Source organism: Lepidochelys kempii, chromosome 5, assembly GCF_965140265.1.
Source record: "Lepidochelys kempii isolate rLepKem1 chromosome 5, rLepKem1.hap2, whole genome shotgun sequence".
NCBI lineage: Eukaryota > Metazoa > Chordata > Testudines > Cheloniidae > Lepidochelys > Lepidochelys kempii.
This window is the reverse complement of record NC_133260.1, coordinates 61,864,808-61,883,551: the sequence shown is the minus strand read 5'-3', so window position 1 is coordinate 61,883,551 and position 18,744 is coordinate 61,864,808. Positions and strand designations below refer to the sequence as shown.

Sequence of the window (18,744 nt, the reverse complement as noted above, 5' to 3'; positions counted from 1 at the left end):
AATCTGAGCATAGATTTCTAAACCAACAAGTTATGGCTCACAGAGACATCTCAAGCAATAGTCAGGTCCATCTGTAATGGACATCTTATGACTACATAAGCTATGTAGTCATAAGATGTTTTAAGCTACTGGACTACTCCTCTGACCTTTTCTAAAAGCAGAACAGTACAAAGCAACAACAACAAATACAGTATAAACCCAGTGTCTATAAGAAAACTCAAATGAGGCTATAAAAGTAAATTTAAGGTCCATGAGATGCTGAGGTTGGATCTCTTCATAATGTTCAGAATTACATTAGTTAGTGTTATATTATTAGTTGTTATTATTATTATTACTATTAGTGTGATAGAGGGAGAGGTAAATTCATGTAAAAAATAATATGAAAGACTAAAGTCAGCTACTGCTACAATAGCAACAGCTGTCAAGAGGAATTTCCCCAACAACAGCAATGGAAAAAAAAATTACAGGCAACAGAGGGTGTTGTAAGTCTTCAGTCATAACTGATGTGCACTGCCTGCTGAGGTTTAATTTACAGCTTAGAGAATTCCCACCTGTTCTGCACTAGGACCACCTACCCAGCAATATACTATTACTACATTTTTGGTAAAATCCACAACTCTTATCAAGTATAGTGATATGGTTATCTGGAGGAAACTACTCAACATGATTAAAACATTCAGGAGCATTTTGCTTTTGCATTTAAAAGTAGTTTCAGATTTCCAGTTTTTGTATATTGCCTCCCTAATCATTGCACCAATCATATATCCACTTGGGGTGGGGGGAGGGGGTGTTTCCACCTTAGAGCACTATACATGTTTTGAATTCTTAAATTTGCTTTTGAATTTGAACACCTCTATATTGGGAAAAAATGGCCATAGTTGTGATTTCAGTATGTTTTTAATACTTCAGCTTTTCATTTACTTCCCCTTTCCCATTGACATAAGTTATTATACTTTTGAAACTTCATGAATTTTCGAAACAAAAGAGCAATATGATATTCTCACAGGTTCTGCATCCTGAAAAAAGTCCTGTTTAGTTTTATTTCAGGGCATTTAATCTGTATCACATGCTCAGGCATGCAGTGAGTGAAACAGGCCAGTTTCTGACTAAAGGAGAAACACTGTTGTAAAATGCTTATAAAGTTAACTCTCTTAGTGTTAACAGTATAATTTCATTTTCAAACATTACATAGATTAAAAATTATTTTTTGTCTAGCACAAGAAGAGAATAGGTTAATCAGAAAAATGAGGTGAAGTTAAATAGTTTCCTTCTTAAAAATAACCACAACCATGCATGATAAAAGTTGCTTCTACAAAATACGGTTACTGATGAGATTACATATTTAACAAATTTTCACTAAGGTACTACGCTCCCTATATGCATGAGTCTTTCACCTTAAAAGATGGAGAAAGAACTTTCAGTTCACTATAAAAAGTGGAGACACGAAAGATGACTTGCAATGGGAGAAATAACTGACTTGTATAATTTTTTGGTTTTTTATGTTAGTCTAAAAGATGTTTGTCAAAAACGGTTTCACTTTTTTTACATTCGACATTCTGGTCCTCTCTACTTTGGAATCAAGGTGGATAAAAATCAATGATTTTTTTTAAAATAAAATTTAAAAAATCAGATTTTTTTTATTTAAATAGTTTTCTTTTGATAAAATGCTTTTTGAGGAAAAACCTATCTAAAGATAGTTTTAATTAAGATACATTATAGTTCAAAAATATTGCATCATGGAATAGGGATTATAAATTCTAATTCTATAGTATGAGACAATATATTCATGTAATCTTTAAGAAAAGTTTTGTGAATGAGTTCCAATAGTTCATGGATTAGGGACCCAATCTTATGGGGTTCCAGGGGCTTCTGTATAGATTAATCTTTCTATCTACTCAGTGCTCAGTCTAGAAGACACCATCAGAGATGCTTAGTTTTGCAGTTTTCAAATTGTGGATTTGTCTCTTCAGAGATAACATGCTTGTTAACAGCAAAAATGTTTTTATATATTTATATAGAGGTGAGAAACAACAGACCTCAACCCTATTGTCCCTCTGCAAATTTGTGTACACAGAGTCAATCCCTCACCTCTCTCTAGAACAGCAAAAGTTTCAAAAAGTTCAATGAATAGAAGATTATTGAGGGCGGAATAGATCTGGACAAGGAGAAGAAGTCTGGAGACAAATGTGAGAAGCGAGGGACAGGCAGTAGAAACGGAAGTGGAACTGTTTGAGCAGCATATTCCAGAAGTCTTGAGGTCTTTCTGAGTGTAGCCTTCATTGATTTGAAATCTACCATACCATTCTCTAACTCGAAGGAAAAACCTATAATGGCAGCAGGCCATAAGAGAGACCCAGTTTGGGAATATTTTAATGAAGTTCTTCTACCTGTGGGTAAGACAGACACACGTGCAAAATGCAAACAGTGCAACAAAGAAATGCAAGGCCTGGTTTCCCGAATGAAACATCATGAAAAGTGTTCCTTCTCAGGAGGAAGCTACATTGAAGATGATGAAAGGAACCTGTCTGAACACGCAGGATCTTCAGGTTTGTAAACTTTTTTATTTCATAATTCTTTCTTAAGGACTGCCTGTTTTTCTTCTGGGACTATTCTTGAATTCTCATGTTTGAGCAAAAAATATAGTTGTTACTCTATGGTACTATCATTTTAGATGCAGTTGTGATAAAAAATAAATAGCTGAAATAGGTAGATCTTCCTTCTATAATTTCACCTTTAAAGTAGTACTGAATGTCAGTGAACGCAATGAGTAATATTAAATGAGCAGTATGGTAATAAATTAAATAACTGCATGGACTTATTTTGTTTAGGAAAATCCATCCTGAACATACAGGATTCTGAAGATCATCCACCTTCAAGATCACCATCATTTTCTATAGTTTCAGAGTTATCTGCCAAGGATAGTATTCCAGTCGCATCACATATATCACATAGCCACAGTATATTACCTGTAGCAAAAAGAAAAAATCTCCATCATCCAGAAACAACCATAGATAAGTTTGTGATAAGAACCAGCAGATAACAAAAAGAGGTAATTGATGAAAAAATTGCCTGGTCTGTTTATGCAACAAACTCTCCTTTCCGTATGATTGAGAACCCACACTTCATTAACACGATTCAGTCATTAAGACCAGGACACAGTCCACCCAACAGAGCAGATGTCAAAGGCAAATTGCTGCATAAAGTATATGAAAGAAAAATTGACCAGTGTGCTTAAGGTGTAGAGGGTGAATTGTTACCCTGAGTCTTGATGGGTGGAGCAATGTCCACAGTTATCCTGTTGTATTTGCTTGTGTGACAACAGAAGAAGAGAATGTCTTCCTTACAGAAACAATTGATACATCAGGAAATGCACACACAGCAGAATATTTGCAAGAAGTAGCAGTAAAAGCTGTAACAAACTGTGAAAAAAAAATTCAAATGTCTATTACGCAGCTTGGTCACAAACAAAGCTGCAAATGTATCCAAGATTAGAAGATATTTAGAAGAGTGATTCCCAAGCTAATAACATACAGTTGCAGTGCTCATCTGATGCATCTCCTAGCCAAAGTGTTCCAGAAATAAAGGCTAACATTGTTGAAATTGCAAAATACTTCCATATCAACCATTTTACAGCAGCAGCAGCTCTGAAAAAAGTGGGAGGAACCAAGCTAACTCTCCCACAAGACATGCGATGGAACTCAGGAGTGGACTGTTTTGAGCACTATATCAAGAACTGGCCTAATCTGATGATAGTTTGTGAACAAAATAGTGAGAAAATAGATGGTACGGTCAAGCCAACGTTGAGAACTTTGGCTGTAAGAGAAATGTTGAACACATGCTGAGTACCCTGAAGCCTATTTCTGTAGCCTTGAACAAAATGCAGGGAAATAGCTGATTTTTTGCTGACGCTGTTGAAATTTGGAAGGAACTGAGTGAGATCTTAAAAAGAGAAATATGCAATGACAGAGTTAAATTACAAGCATTAATGAATGGGACAAGCACTATCTCCAGCTCATTTTCTTGCAAATATTCTCAATACTAGGTACCAGGGTCAAATCTTAACTGCTGAAAAAGAGGAGTTGCCTATGACAGGGACATCCAGCAATCATTCCTCCATAATGCCAACTATAATAAACTTCAGACCGAAGGGTGAACCATTCAAGAAATATGTTTGCTGATGAGGTTTTAATGATGAACTGGTGGAAGTCACTTAAGCACTTGGATTCAGAGACTGCTGAAATGATAATCTCACTTTTAACAGCAGTAGCTTCTTCTGCTGGTGTAGAAAGAATATATTTTTCCGCTGGATAATTCATTCCAAACTGAGAAATTGTTTGGGACCTGAAGAAGCAGGAAAGCTTGTTTTTCTTTTCCAGATTATGAACAAACAGGAAAACGAAAGTGAAAATGACAGAGGTAGCTGCAGAAGCCAATATTTTAAGTTTCGCATGTTGACCTGGCTGACATAGTTAATTTAATTTTTGTTTTTTTTTTAAAAATATACTTCATTTAACTATTTTAATAACAATTTTAACAAAAACAAACCTGATTTTTAAAAACTTGAATGTTTAACTAAATTCAAAAATTCATATGCTTGTTTTGTTAAAATATGTTTGCTGTTGAAGAAAAAAAATCCAGAATACATAATGTTGTTGTTTTAGTTAAATAAAACAATTTAAATGTCTGTCTGGTGATGTTCTCCTCCTAATACAGCATGGCAAGAGAATCCTCCAAATATTAATAATTAACCTATTGAATTGGAGATATTTATGAAGTCATTGGGAGGTGAGCTCTCTGCTTCAGTTACCTTTGGTAAGTGAAATAACCAAACAATCATTCATTTTCTGATATAGCTATAAAACAAATCTGAAATCAGTTTTCAAAATAAATCATTTTTAAAAATGTGTACTGTGTACCTTCTAAAAATGAAACCTACATCTATTTCTGAGTTGTGAAGAATATAACAACCAACAAGAATGCACTTTTATGTAGAAATCTATGATTGAGTCTTTCTTACTAGCGATTTAAATCAATTTAAATCAAATCCGCTATTTGGAAGGCTATATGATGAGTGGAAAAAATTAATTAAGACTGAAAACTAGCAAATGAGAGTGAAAGGGATTTTTTGTCAACACATTTAAAACTCTGTTTAACTTCTATTTAAGTACAATGTCTAATCAACACTTGGTTGAAAGACTGTCTAAAAAAATCCTTTTCACTAAGTTGTGAGAACTCAAAATAAACATCTGAGATCCCAAGACGTTATAATTGATAGGGAAGATCACATTTAACATTTCTGATACTCTTAAAATACTAATAAAAAACCGCAGAAAATAAACTTATTGGAGAAACAAAAACAAACTTTCGGATCTTCTTCATACACCAGAAAGCAGCAAAAAAGGTGCAACCCGGCATTTTTTAAATTCTTTACAAGTTACCAGTATGGAATACATTTAAAAAAACATGCACTTTAGCAATCTCACAAGCAAGTCTCCACTGTTTAATTTGTGTTACGCATGTCATTGCTCATTTCGTATTTGTAAAAAACGTGTTTTTGAAATTTTAGTCCTAACTATCTAACATTAAGGGCTCAATCCTACTTCCACCAAGATCAGTGGAAACGTCATTGATTTTAATGGGAGTAGGAGCGGGCACTAAATAAAAAAAAACAAAAAAAAACCCCACCTTATTAAGTTACATCTCGAAGTGGGAGAGAAAAAAGCTAGTATGATTATCCACTTAAACTAGGTTGTCAAGTGGTAGGAAGAGTCATCTTGATTATTATCAGAGGCCTGCTGTACACACAGTTTTTCTATTAGTTTTTCTATTGCTCCACTGTAGGTGCTGCAGTGCCCCATGTCTGGGATCGGAGATCTTCACTGGCAGTGCCCATTGGACCACACATGCGCACCTCCCAGTCTCACGCCATGAGCAGCACGTATATATAAGTGCTGTGCGGTCCAAACATCACCCAGTTCCTTCTCTACTGCAGAGCTCATCTTTCAGCTCCAAAGCAGAAAGGCAGGTAGTGGAGCACCCATAGGGACACGCAACTCGAAAACTTCAGTTACTGCACCCGATGAGTAACCTTCTCTTCTTCTTTGAGCGATGTCCCTATGGGTGCTGCTTTGTAGGTAACTATAGAGCAATGCCCCTAGTTGGAAGGCTGGGGTTTCGGAGCAGCATTTAATGCGGACGATAGAACAGCGTGTCCTAGTAGAGCATCTAATGTTGCATCATGAGTAATAGCATAGTGACAGCTAAACATGTCCACAGATGTCCATGTGGTTGCTTTTCAAATGTCAGCAATCAGGACATTGTTGAGCAAGGCAAAGAGGTGGAGAGAGAGCAGGTGGAATGTGCTTGAGTGCCAGAAGGAGGTGGTTGATTATGCAGTTGGTAGGACAGGTTTATAAACTGTGACATTCACTTGGAAAGGCGTTGCTTAGAAATGGCTGTGCCTTTGGATCTTTCAGCCACTGACAGGAATAAACATGGCGAGCATCTGAAAGGTTTAGTTCTGTCCAGGTAGAAGGCTAATGCTCATCTGACATCCAGGGTATGTAATGCCACCTAGTGCTGGTTGCTGTGTGGCTTTGGAAAGAAGCAGAGAAGATGGATAGATTGGTTTAGATGGAAAGAGGATGGCACCTTATGTAAAAATTTAGGTTGCGGACGTAACGTAACCTTCTCTTTATGAGAAGCGGGAGGGGCGAGGGGGATGAATGCCATGAGCGCTCCAATTTCACCAACCCAACAGGCAGAGGTGATTGCAACAAGAAATGCTGTTTTCATGGAGAAGTGAACATAAGAGCACGTTGCCACTGGTTCGAATGGTGGTCTAGTAAGATAATGTAAGACAACGTAAAGGGCCCAAGCTGGGGTGGGATCCTATATGTGAGGATAAAGATTTTGGAAGCCTTTCAGGAAACTTTTCATGAGCGGTTGGTTGGTGGGTGAACGTAAGAGTGGCCGTCTATCTAGGGGTGAAAGACCATGATGGCTGCCAAGTGCACATGAATGGAGCTGGTGGATAACCCCCATCTTTTAAGGTGTAAAATATAGTCCAGGATGAGTGGAATTGGAGTGCTCATTGCCTTGACATGATTGGAAGTGCATCAAGATTGGAATCTAGTCCATTTGTGGAAGTAAGTGCATCTAGTTGTATCACATCTGCTATTCAAGAGTACTTGTTTAACAGCCTCTGAACAGGTCATCTCTGAATCCTGGCACCATGGCTTCAGGTGGAGTAGCTGTGAATTGAGATGGAGGACTTGATCCGCATCCTGTGAAAGGAGACATGGAGTCAGTTGCAGAGTATTCGGAGGGAATACCATTATGCGAATAAGGATGACTCGGGCTCGGACCCCTTGGATCTTGTGAAGTACTCTGAACAGAAGGGGAAAGGGAGGAAAGACATAGAACAGTGGCACATCGCATGTGAGGAGGAATGCGTTGTGATGCTACACCCCATATTCTTCATAGAGATATGCTGATGATATTAATATGGCATAACTAAGATATGTTTTATACAAGATGGGTCATGTGAGGTATCATTTGAAAGGTTCTGATTTACTGAATGTGATTATCCAATTTTGTATGCAAGTGTGATTTCTGTATCTGAAGTTTCTTTAGTGTATTGAACTTAGTTTGCAGGTTTGTTTTATTTGCTCAGTAATCTGCTTTGTTCTGTTTGCTAACCCTTATAATCACTTAATCTACCTTTTGTAGTTAATGAACTTGTTTGTTTATTCTATAACCAGTTTGCGTAATTCATGGGGAGGGGGGCACAAAGCTGTGCATATCTTCCTCCACATTGAGGGAGAGAGCGAATTTCATGAGCTTACACTATAGGCCAGGGGTTAGCAACCTTTCAGAAGTGGTGCGCCGAGTCTTCATTTATTCACTCTAATTTAAGGTTTTGTGGGTCAGTAATACATTTTAAAGTTTTTAGAAGGTCTCTTTCTGTAAGTCTATAAAATACAACTAAACTATTGTTGTATGTAAAGTAAATAAGGTTTTTAAAATGTTTAAGAAACTTCATTTAAAATTAAATTAAAATTAAAGCCTACGGACCAGTGGCCAGGACCCGGGCAGTGTGAGTGCCACTGAAAATCAGCTCTCGTGCCGCCTTTGATTCAAGAAGAGGTCCATTGTCATTCGTACAGCATAAAGGGCATAGTGTTCAGATGGGGCCTTGAGGAGACAGTCATCTAAATATGGAAATATGACAATGCCCTCTTTGCATAGGTAGGCAGCCACTACTGTGAGGACTTTGGAGAACACTCAAGGGGGACTGTAGAAAGTATGACGGGCAATACTTTCTATTGATAGCGATTGGTTCCCATGATAATCAGAGGAACTGTCTGTAGGCAGGGTTTATTGTGATATGAAAATACGTGCCTTGGAGGTCAAGGGCTGAGAACCAGTCCCTCTGTTCCAGTGCTGACATAATGATGGATAGGGTAACCATCTTGAAGTGGTGCAGTTTGACAAACTTGTTGAAGGTCTAGGATCGGTTTCCACCTGCTGGATTTCTTTTGGATCAGAAAATCATGGGAGTAAAAACCTTTCCCTCTGTGAAGGGATGGGACCGGTTCTATCATTCTCAGTTGTGGAAGGTGGTTTATTTCTTCCCGTAGAATGTGTTCTAAAGAGACTGGGAGGGAGGGTGGGTGGGCGGGTAGGAAGGATAGATAGGAATGGGATCTAGTACCCTTCCTTGATGACCTCTAGAACAGTGGCTCTCAACCTTTCCAGGCTACTGTACCCTTTTTAGGAGTCTGATTTGTCTTGCATATGCCAAGTTTCACCTCACTTAAAAGCTACCTGCTTACAAAATCAGACACAGAAATACAAAAAAGTGTCACAGTACACTTTTACACAATACACTATTACCAGAAATTTCCTGACTTTCTCATTTTTACTATATAATTAGAAAATAAATCAATTGGAAGTTGCAGCCGAATGTTCTGATCTTTTCTGTCCCTGGCAGTCAGGCTGTGGCAGTGTATAGTATTTAGAGCAGTATAAACCAGTCATTGTATAAAATTTTAGTTTTTACTCACTTCGCTAATGCTTTTTATATAGCCTGTTGTAAAACCAAGCACATATCTATATTAGATTAGTTGATCAACCCCCCCCCCCCCCCCGGAAGACCTCTGCATACCCCCAAGGGTATACCCCTCTCTCTGGTTGAGAACCACTCCTCTAGAACCCATTTACACAAAGTAATTAGCTGCCATGATGGAAAGGGGCTAAATGGTCGTCAAACTGGTGGGATGCTGGAGATGGCTGCTGAGACCTGAACAGGGGGAAGGCTTCTTGGGGCCTCAACCACACCTTTAAAATTGTTGTTTGGCCGAAGGTGTGAGAGACATAGCCCTTGAGAAGTTGTATGTCTGCACTTGGTAGGGGGCTTCTGTTAACAGTGTTGTACCATAAATGAGGAGAGAACAGTGCTCAGGATTGCAGGGGTATTGCTATTTCCGCAGTCATCTCTTCAGCACTAGCATATAGATGCAGAGAGAGCATAGAGTACTTGAGCGTTCAGGGAGTGCAGGGACTCATCCATATATGAGTATATATATCCATATATGACTCATCCCTATGCAAATAATTTGGGAACCTCAAAAGGACAGGTCCTCAGCTATGGTTTGTACCTCATTGGGGAACCCAGAAAGGTGCAGCTATGAGACCCAACTCATGACTACAGCAGTCACAATGGAACAGGCAGCAGTAACTGCAGAATCCAAGGAGGATTGTAAAGCTATATGGGCCAAGGTATCCTTTAGATATAAGTGCCTGGAGCTGCTCCTTCATGGCATCAGGAAGGTCATGACAGAGTTCCCGGATTTTGTAATAATTGACGTAATTTTATTTGGCCTCACAGTTGGAGACGTGGAATTGGAGCGTAGCAGATCAATAAATCTTGCAGCCAAATAGATACAATCACTTCCAATCCCAGTCATAAGGGGTGGATCTAGGTTGGTATTGGCATCCCTTTTCATGCACTGCCTTGACAACTAAGGAATTTGGAGTGGGGCGATGTAATATTTTTTGTTGGCCCACTTGCAGATGGATGCTGGGGTCTGCCAGAGCACGTTGGCCAAGTCGAGAAGGGACTTATTGACAGGGAGGGCTATTTTGGAGGATGAGGATGTGTGCAGAATGTTGTGCAGTTTATGCTGTTCTTTCACTTCCTCCAAAGGAATCTGGAGGGAGTCTGCTATCCTGTGAAGCAGCTCCTGGAAGTGTTTAAAGTCGCTGGCTGACATAGGGGGTAAAAGTATGATAGCCTCATCGGGGAAAGAAGAGGAGAAACAGAGTGGCAGTGTAACCTCCTCCTCTGGTTCTTCTTCTTCACCCATTATCAGTCTCCGGTGATCAAGAGATGGATAGGGATGGCGAATTTGTAGGCCTCTGGCTTTGTTCTATGGGAGACTTCCCAAACTGCCATCTGTATTTGACCCACGGATTCCAGTATGGCTAATGTGGAGGTGTCAAGGCTGAATCCCCACTCTAACTCAGAGTGCAGAAGAGAGGCGCCTGCAAGGGTCTAAAAATCAATACATGCCACTCCAGGCTTGTATTAAACTCCCAAGGCAATAGCTTTTCTCTGACCTTGGCTTGGTAAACATTGCCACCATCCAAATGCAAAAAAACAAAAAAAAACCCTTTGAACTCAGGAAGGAGCCACTTGGATCCTGTGGGATACCATCAAGCCCTTACACACTCACCCCTCCCCGGGGAGAGCTGAGAAAGAAAACAATGGAAATTAGCTGTGACTATCAGCTAATCAAACAACATGCACAAACCTCTTAGGACACCAAAAATCCAATTCTGTTCTTAAAGAAGGTAAATTTTATTAAAAACAAGAAGGGAAAATATACACCTGCAACTTAGGCTTTCCTAGATCTTAAGAGAAACAATTACAAAAATTAAGCACCCAAAATAGCTTTCTTGGGGGTTCAGCTTAAAGGTTACAAGCAAACAAAAGCATCTGGGGTTAGCACAGAGGCGATTCACAAGCCAAAATAAAAAATAAACCTGATTGTGTCTAAACATTCCGTATCCAAATAATTTCTTCTAGGTATGGAAGATGAATTTTTATACCTGGTTCAAGATTTACATAGCATTGCTGCTCCACCCCTGCAGCCCAGAGAGCAACAGACAAAGGAAAAGTTTTTTCTCCCCAATTTTAAGAAGTTCTACCTTCAAATTGGCTCTTTTGGCAGGTACCCATTTCTTCTCTTGTACCTGTGGCCTTGTTAATCCTTTACGGGTAAAGCAAGCGGAGAACAGACTCAGAGGGATTTTACAGCTAACTGGCTGGCTGTCCATCAAAGGGAGCTACTCCTCCCCCTTCATGTCTCACACGCCCCCCAAATCACAGACAGTGCTGCCCAGCCTGGTTCAGGTCAGGTCCACACTGACTGGGATTTCTTCCTGGAGGTTTAGGAAACAGAATTAATAAGACACATGCACCTCTAACTTTACTAATAATTAAATGAAAAACTAAACAGTGATTTTTACATTTCAAGGACTACAATGACTTAAAATGCAGAGACATTTTTACCCGGTTGATTCTGGGAAACCTTTCTGGGAGAGTGCATCAGCCACTTTGTTAGAGGCTCCTGAAATGTGCTGTATTTCAAAATCAAAAAGTTTTAAAGAGCTAAACTCCACCAAAGAAGTTTTGTTTGTTTCTTTGACTGTGTGAAGCCACTTCAGTGCAGCACGGTCAGTCTGCAGGTGAAACTGCCGTCCCCAAATGCATGTGCGTAGCTTCTCCAGAGCATACACAAAGGTGTAACATTCTTTTTCTGAGACTGACCAGTGGCTTTCCCCCTCAAAGTTTTTGCTGAGAAACACGACAGTATGGAATTGTTGATCTAGTCCTTCCTGCATTAAAACTGCTCCTACACCACACTCGGAGGCATCTGTGGTTACGACGAACAGGTGGTCGAAGCTTGGGACCCTCAATATAGGATCAGACGTAAGGGCCACCTTAAGCTGGTTAAAGGCTGTCTGACACTTCTCAGTCCACTGAACAGCATTTGGCTGTTTTTTCCTGGTCAGGTCTGTCAGTGGGGTGGCAATTTGGCTGTAATGTGGTACAAATAGTCAGTAATACCTGGCCAAGCCCAAGACGGATTGGACCTGCTTCTTTGACGTAGGAACAGGCCAATTTTGGAAAGTATTTACCTTAGCCTGTAGGGAGTTGATAGTACCTTGACCCACCTGGTGTCCAAGGTACATTACCCTGTTTAGGCCTATTTGACACTTTTTGGCCTTAATGATTAATCTGCCTCCCTTATGTGCTGGAAGACAGCTTGGTGTTCTGCCCACGAATCTGAGAATATTGCCACATCGTCGAGGTAGGCAACTACAAATTCCCCAAATCCATTCAGGTGGTTATTTACTAATCCCTGGAAGGTGATGGGTGCATTTCGCAGTCCAAAAGGGAGTACATTAAAATTCACACAACCCTACATGGGTGATGAAGGCTGACCTTTCCTTGGCAGGATCATCTAGCGGCACTTCCCCGTACCCCTTAGTTAAGTCTAAGGCGGACATGAACTGGGCATGTCCCAGTTCCTCCAACAGCTCATCTGTGCGTGGCATTGGATAGTTTTCTAGCCTAGTTACGGCATTTAGCTTACAGTAGTCCATACAAAAGCTGATTTCTCCATCTGGTTTGGGAAACTCTCAGAGGGGAGGATTACACCCATCTGTAACATGTCCTTGATCTCCCTTTCAACTGCGGTTTTGGCTTGAGGAGCCATCCAGTAGGGTTGGACTCTAATTGGGCCAGCATCACGTGCGTCAATGGAGTGGTCTGCCCATTCTGTCTATCCTGGGGTGGCTTAAAACATTGGCATGAAGCTGATGCCCAGCTCCTGAATTTGCTGTCGCTGCTTGAGCCCAAGGGTCATGGATAGGCTCACCTTTTCCACACCACCGTTGTTTTTTCCGTCATAGTAGACTCCTTCAGGCCACTCAGTGCATCTCTCTCCTGGGCTGTAAACTGGAGAAGCTTGATTTCTCAGAAATAAAAGGGCTTTAGAGAATTAACATGGTATACTTTAGGTTTTAGGGTAGGGTCTGGGTAATTAACAGCTCGCAGACGCTCTTGGACCATAAATGGCCCCTCCCACAATGCTTCCATCTTACTGGCCTGGAGCGCTTTCAGGACCATAACTTGGTCACCTACTCTGAAGGAATGCTCTCTGCATGTTTATCATACCAAGCCTTTTGCTGAGCATCCTGTAGGTTCTCTTGAGCAAGGGCTTGAGAGTCCTTGAGGGTGTTTTGCAGGTTGGTTACAAAGTCCAAAATGTTAGTTCCTGGAGAAGATATAACTCCCTCCCACTGCTGCTTCACCAACTGTAATGACCCCTTAACTTCGCGGCCATAAACTAGTTCAAAGGGTGAAAATCCCAAACTGGATGTGGTACAGCCCTGTTGGCAAAGAGCAACCGCTGCAACACTAGGTCCCAATCACTGGAGTGCTCATTCATGAATTTACTTATGGCCCCCAAAGTCCAATTAAACTTTTCTACCAGGCCACTCGTTTGATGGTGGTAATGGGTGGTAATCAAGTGGTTCACCCCATGAGCTTCCCAAAGACGTTTCATGGTCCCTGCCAGGAAGTTAGTTCCCAAATCTGTAAGGATGTTGGAGGGCCAACCTACCCTGGCAAAAATGTCTGCCAATTCCTGGCTGACGCTTTTAGCCATGTTGTTGCTTGGAGCTACTGCTTCTAGTCATTGGGTGGCAAAATCCATGAAAGTCAGTATCTACAGCTTTCCTCTGGGTTTCTTCTTAGGGAAAGGACCCAGAATATCCACAGCTACATGCTGAAATGGAACCTCAATGATGGGGAGTAGCTGGAGAGGGGCCTTGACCTGGTCTTGGGGCTTTCCTACCCTCTGGTACACCTCACAAGACTGGACAGAGGTAGAAACATCCTTGCCCATTCCCTCCCAGTGGAATGACTTCCCCACGGTCCTTGGTCCTGTTCACCCCAGCATGGTCACTAGGGTGATCGTGGGCTAAGCTCAAGAGCTTTTCCTTATACTTAGCTGGAACTACCAACTGTCTCTGAGGATGCCAGTTCTCTTTGTGCCCACCAGAAAGAGTCTCCTTGTATAAGAGTCCTCCTTCTATAATAAACCTGGACCTGTTAGAAAAGCTGAGAGGTGGTGGGTCGCTCTGTGCCGTCGTCCACAACTCCTGTGAGTTTCTCATCTGCTTCCTGCTCTACCTGGAACTGTTTCCTTGATGCGGGAGACATTAGTTCCTCGCTGGGTTGTGGACTTGGGCTTAGTCCCATTGGAAGCAATGCAAGTGATGGGGTTGTTTCCGTTGATTGTGAACCGCTCTCCGCTAGGTGGTATTTCAGTCTCCAGTTGAGCCTCTTGCGCTGGTCTAGCTGCTGCTGCAGTGTAGGTTCTGTGGCGTCCTTTGGTACTGGCTCCCCTGACTCCGGTGGGGTTGCAAGCACGGGCTCTGGTACTGACTGCTCCGCCAGTTCGATATTTGGGCTGGTTCTGGCTGGGTTCCTGGAACTGGATTTACAACTGCTGCCACAGATTCTGGTCTGGAGTCTCATTCCACCACCTCTGGCTGGGTTTCTATAGGAGGCTCAGAAATGGCACATGGTGTTGTCCTGGGGTGATTAGGTGTCATGGATAGTGAGGATGTGTAGATGATGTGCTTTGTGCCTGTCCCAAATGTAAGGGGGGGTAGGAGGGGAAGGTGTAGTCTTCCTCTTCTTTCTCATGGGGGAAGGATGGTGCCATCCTCGGAGGGGAAAGGGAGCAGTGCTGTGACTCCAGAAAGAGAACAGAGGTGGAGGGAGCTCATGTCCGAGTACTTGTGACTCAGGCAGGTCAGATACAAGTAGGTCCTTGGGGTATCTGACCTCCTGGAGAGGAGAAAGCCCCATCAGCAGATGCAATCGAAGCTGAGGGAAAGGTGCATTCTCTTGAGCAGCCAGCAGATGGAGACGAGGATTTGCTCGGTGCCAAGGGTTTGCCCAGTGCTGGAGGCTGAACCAGTGACACGAGCATGGCCAGTGCCGCATGTTTTGTTGGTGCCGAAAGCGATGTCAGTACTGACAGAGCTGCCAGTGCCAGTGGTTTCGTTGGTGCCATGACACACAAAGTTGATCTGGTCGGGACAGTCAGCACTATTTTTTAAGGTCTTGCATTGCGGTCTCTGGTGCTGAGATGATGCTGATGCCTGCAGGTCTGCTCGTTTAGCGCCTTTAGACATATGTTTAGCTGCGATACTGTAGGTACTCGGACAGTCTCTGGAGCTATATCTCATATCCGAAACTGATCTTGCAGGGAATGATGTTCTGGCAGGCAGTGAGCAATGAGGGGGCTTGTTTCTTCCTGTCAGCACGGGGAAAAGATGTGCTCTTAGAATGACTTGGCGAATGAGGATCAGTGGATGAGCTAGCAGAGTGTGAGAACCGTGCAGCGGAAGCATCTGGTACAAGGTACAATGCTGTACTCAGTGAGAAGTCACAGCCAAAATGTCTTGATCTTTTCTGGCCCTGGCAGTCAGGTTGAAGCAATGTGTACACTTCTGCGGGACATGTCCTTCTCCCTGGCAGTGGATGCACTGTGGGCGACTGTCGCTTACCAGGAAGGCCTCCTGGCAGGAAACACACCACTTAAACTCAGGAGATCTGAGCATAAGGACGAGGGAGAAAGTTTCCCAATCAGGAAGGACGGGAAACAGGAAAACAAAATGTTAAGCTATGAACTAACAGGGAGGGTAAGAGGAAGGAAACTTTTTTTTTTTAAATAAAGGTAGAGGATAATAAAGGAAAGTATTAACTACTAAACTACACTAAAAACTAACAGGTAAGGCACTATCTAACAATTCAAAGGATAGGTGGGCTCTGCTGCGGATTCCATCCCAGACCAAAGGCAGTTTAAAAGGAACTGGGAGACAGCTGGACTGCACAGTGCTGTATGTACACATGCCACTCACGGTGCGAGATGGGGAGGTGCGCGATGGGGAGGTGCGCACGTGTGGTCCAACCAGCATTGCTAATGAAGATCTCTAATCCCAGACAGGGGACACTGACACACCTACAGTGGAGCACCCAAAAGGGACATCATTCGAAGAAGAACTTTTTTTTTTTTAAACCTAAATAGTTATACTGGTACAACCCCAACTGTGAAAACAGTTTTAAGGCACCTTTAATACCAGTGTAACTCATCCACAGTCAGGGAGGGAGGCTGTACCACTTTACCTATACGGATATAAAAAACACAAAGAAAGTATTTTTCCACATTACAAATGCTTTGCCAGTACAGCTATAACAGCACAGCCTCCTAGCACAGATGCAGCATGACAACAGTAGGAGGAGTTCTGCCAGCATAGTAACACCACCTTCTTGAAGGACATTAGCAGTGCTGTATGTAGTGCTGTTGCAGCCGTGTTGGTCCCTGCTGAATATTAAAGAGACAAGGTGAGTGAGGTCAGATCTTTTATTGGACCAACTTCTGTTGGAGAAAGAGACATTTCAAGCTTACACTGAGGTCTGGGAAATGTATAGAGCGTCACACCTAAATACAAGGTAGACCAGATTGTAACTACTTTTGCTAAACACACATTTCAAGGGTCCTTCAAAATGAAGTGCCCAGTTAACTCTCCAGTCATAAGGAGGAGGAGAGGGGAGGCGGGGAAACTGGGTGGAGGGTTTAAATGGGTTACAGATTGTTGTAACAAGCCATAAATTCATTGTCTCTATCTAGTCCATGATCTTTTGTATGCAAAGTTATGCATACAAAAGTTATGAATTTAAGCTCCCAGGCCTGTCTTTTGAAGGTGTTAACGCCAACCTTTTCCCCCACACCCACCCATTTTTTCCCCTATGACTGGAGAGGTGTTAACAGTCCACTTCACCTTGAATGGTCCCTTCAAAATGTGTGTTGACTATTTATTCTAATCAATCTTTTCCACTTTGTATTTAGCTGTGACACTTTGTACATTTCCTAGACCTGAAGAAGAGCTCTGTGTAAGCTTGAAAGCTTGTCTCTCTCACGAGCAGTCCAATAAAAGACATTACCTAACCCATCTTGTCTCTCTACTTAGCTACGTTCACAGAAGCACTCTTCTGTGGTACAGCTACATCTACACTTGGGTTTATGACCACATACCTATGTGTTTTTTTCACAACCCTGACAGACACAGCGATGCTGACAAAACTTTGTAGTGCAGACCTGGCCAAAGTCCTTGCCTCAACAAATGTACGTTTAACTTGTAATAAAAATGTTCATGGTTTATTTTTTTCATCACTCTCCTTCCCCTTGTTTTGCATTTTCAGGCAAAAGAAATGAGCTCAACTTTATTTTAACTGACTGGACAGACTGCTGGAGACTCTAAACTGTTTAAAGACTGAAAACAAAAAAATTTCAGGCATACATTAAAATTCAAACACAATAACATGCTCATTTACAAGTAGAACACAACTGTAAGCAATGGAGCAATTAACACCAAACATCCCACCTAAGCATCTTGAGTAATTTGGAGCATATTATTAAAATGACAGGACAGTAGATTATATGACTAGGAAAAAGATCTGTTCCTTGAGTTTGCCAAAAAACTTCCTGAAGTTGATTGCAACAGAGGGAGTTCTAGTACTCCCAATATTGCTAAAACTGGGGAAAATGCACCACCAGTGGAAAATTTTAGATAAAAAAGTTGTGTAGATAAGGCCCCAGAGTCACTGTCCCAGTTATCCAATTCTCATTTACACAGTACACACTGTTTTAAATTAAAGCCAAAATTTGGCTTTAGAGAGATAGCAGAGCAAAGATAAAATCTTCATGCTTAGTACAGTTTCTCACTTACCACTCCTCCAAAATATTTTCCTATATAGAAATCACTGAGACTGTGCAATTCAAGGTAAGTAGCTCCTAGTTCTTTAGCGAGTTGAATCCCTTCAGAAGCAGTAACACAGCTCCCTCTGTCTGAACTGCACAGTGGACAAGTACAAGGTACTTCTGAGAAAACAAAAGATTTATAGAAGACATTTTAATTAAATAGTCCACTACACATTGGCTTGTAAATACTAGTGAAGATATACATTATATCATAGAATCACAGAATGTAGGGCTGGAAAGGACCTCAAGAGATCAATTCTAGTCCATCCCCCTTGCTGAGACAGGAGTGAGTATACCTATACCATACCCGAGAGGTGTTTGTCTAACCTGTTCTTAAAAACCTCCAATGACAGGGATTCCACAACCTCTCTATGTAACCTGTTCCAGTGCTTAACTATTCTTGTAGTTAGAAACTTTTCCTAACATGAAACCTAAATCCCCCTTACTGCAAACTAAGCTGATTACTGCTTCTCCTATTCTTGGTGGGCATGGAAAACAATCCATCACCATCCTCTATATAACAATTGTACACATGTGAAGACGGTTTATCATGACCCCCCATCAACCTTCTCTTCTCCAAACTAAACATGCCCAGCCAGTTCTTTCAACCTTTCCTCATAGCCCCCATTTTCTAAATTTTTTATAATTGTTGTTGCCCCCCTTGACTATCTCCAATTTATTAACATTTTTCTTAAAGAACATATATAGTAAGCAACAAATCAAAGAGTTAACTAATTAATACTGGTACATGCAGTGTTGTTGTAGCTGTGTCAGTCCCAGGATATTAGAGAAACAAGGTGGGTAGGGCAATATCTTTTATTAGACCAACCTT

General features: G+C 41.5%; 1 protein-coding gene across 7 annotated transcripts in view; it reads right to left on the bottom strand.

Annotated features, from left to right (window-relative positions):
- RHOBTB3 (Rho related BTB domain containing 3) overlaps nt 1-18,744 on the bottom strand; it is a 73,861-nt gene that overhangs the window by 33,670 nt on the left and 21,447 nt on the right. For all 7 annotated transcript variants that reach the window (XR_012158973.1, XR_012158971.1, XR_012158972.1 and 4 more), the window contains exon 5: nt 17,881-18,032. Coding sequence is in view for 4 of the 7 variants with exons in the window: in XM_073344539.1 (XP_073200640.1) it covers nt 17,881-18,032 (152 nt within the window). In the remaining 3 variants the exon portion in view is untranslated. The remainder of the gene's footprint in view (nt 1-17,880; nt 18,033-18,744) is intronic.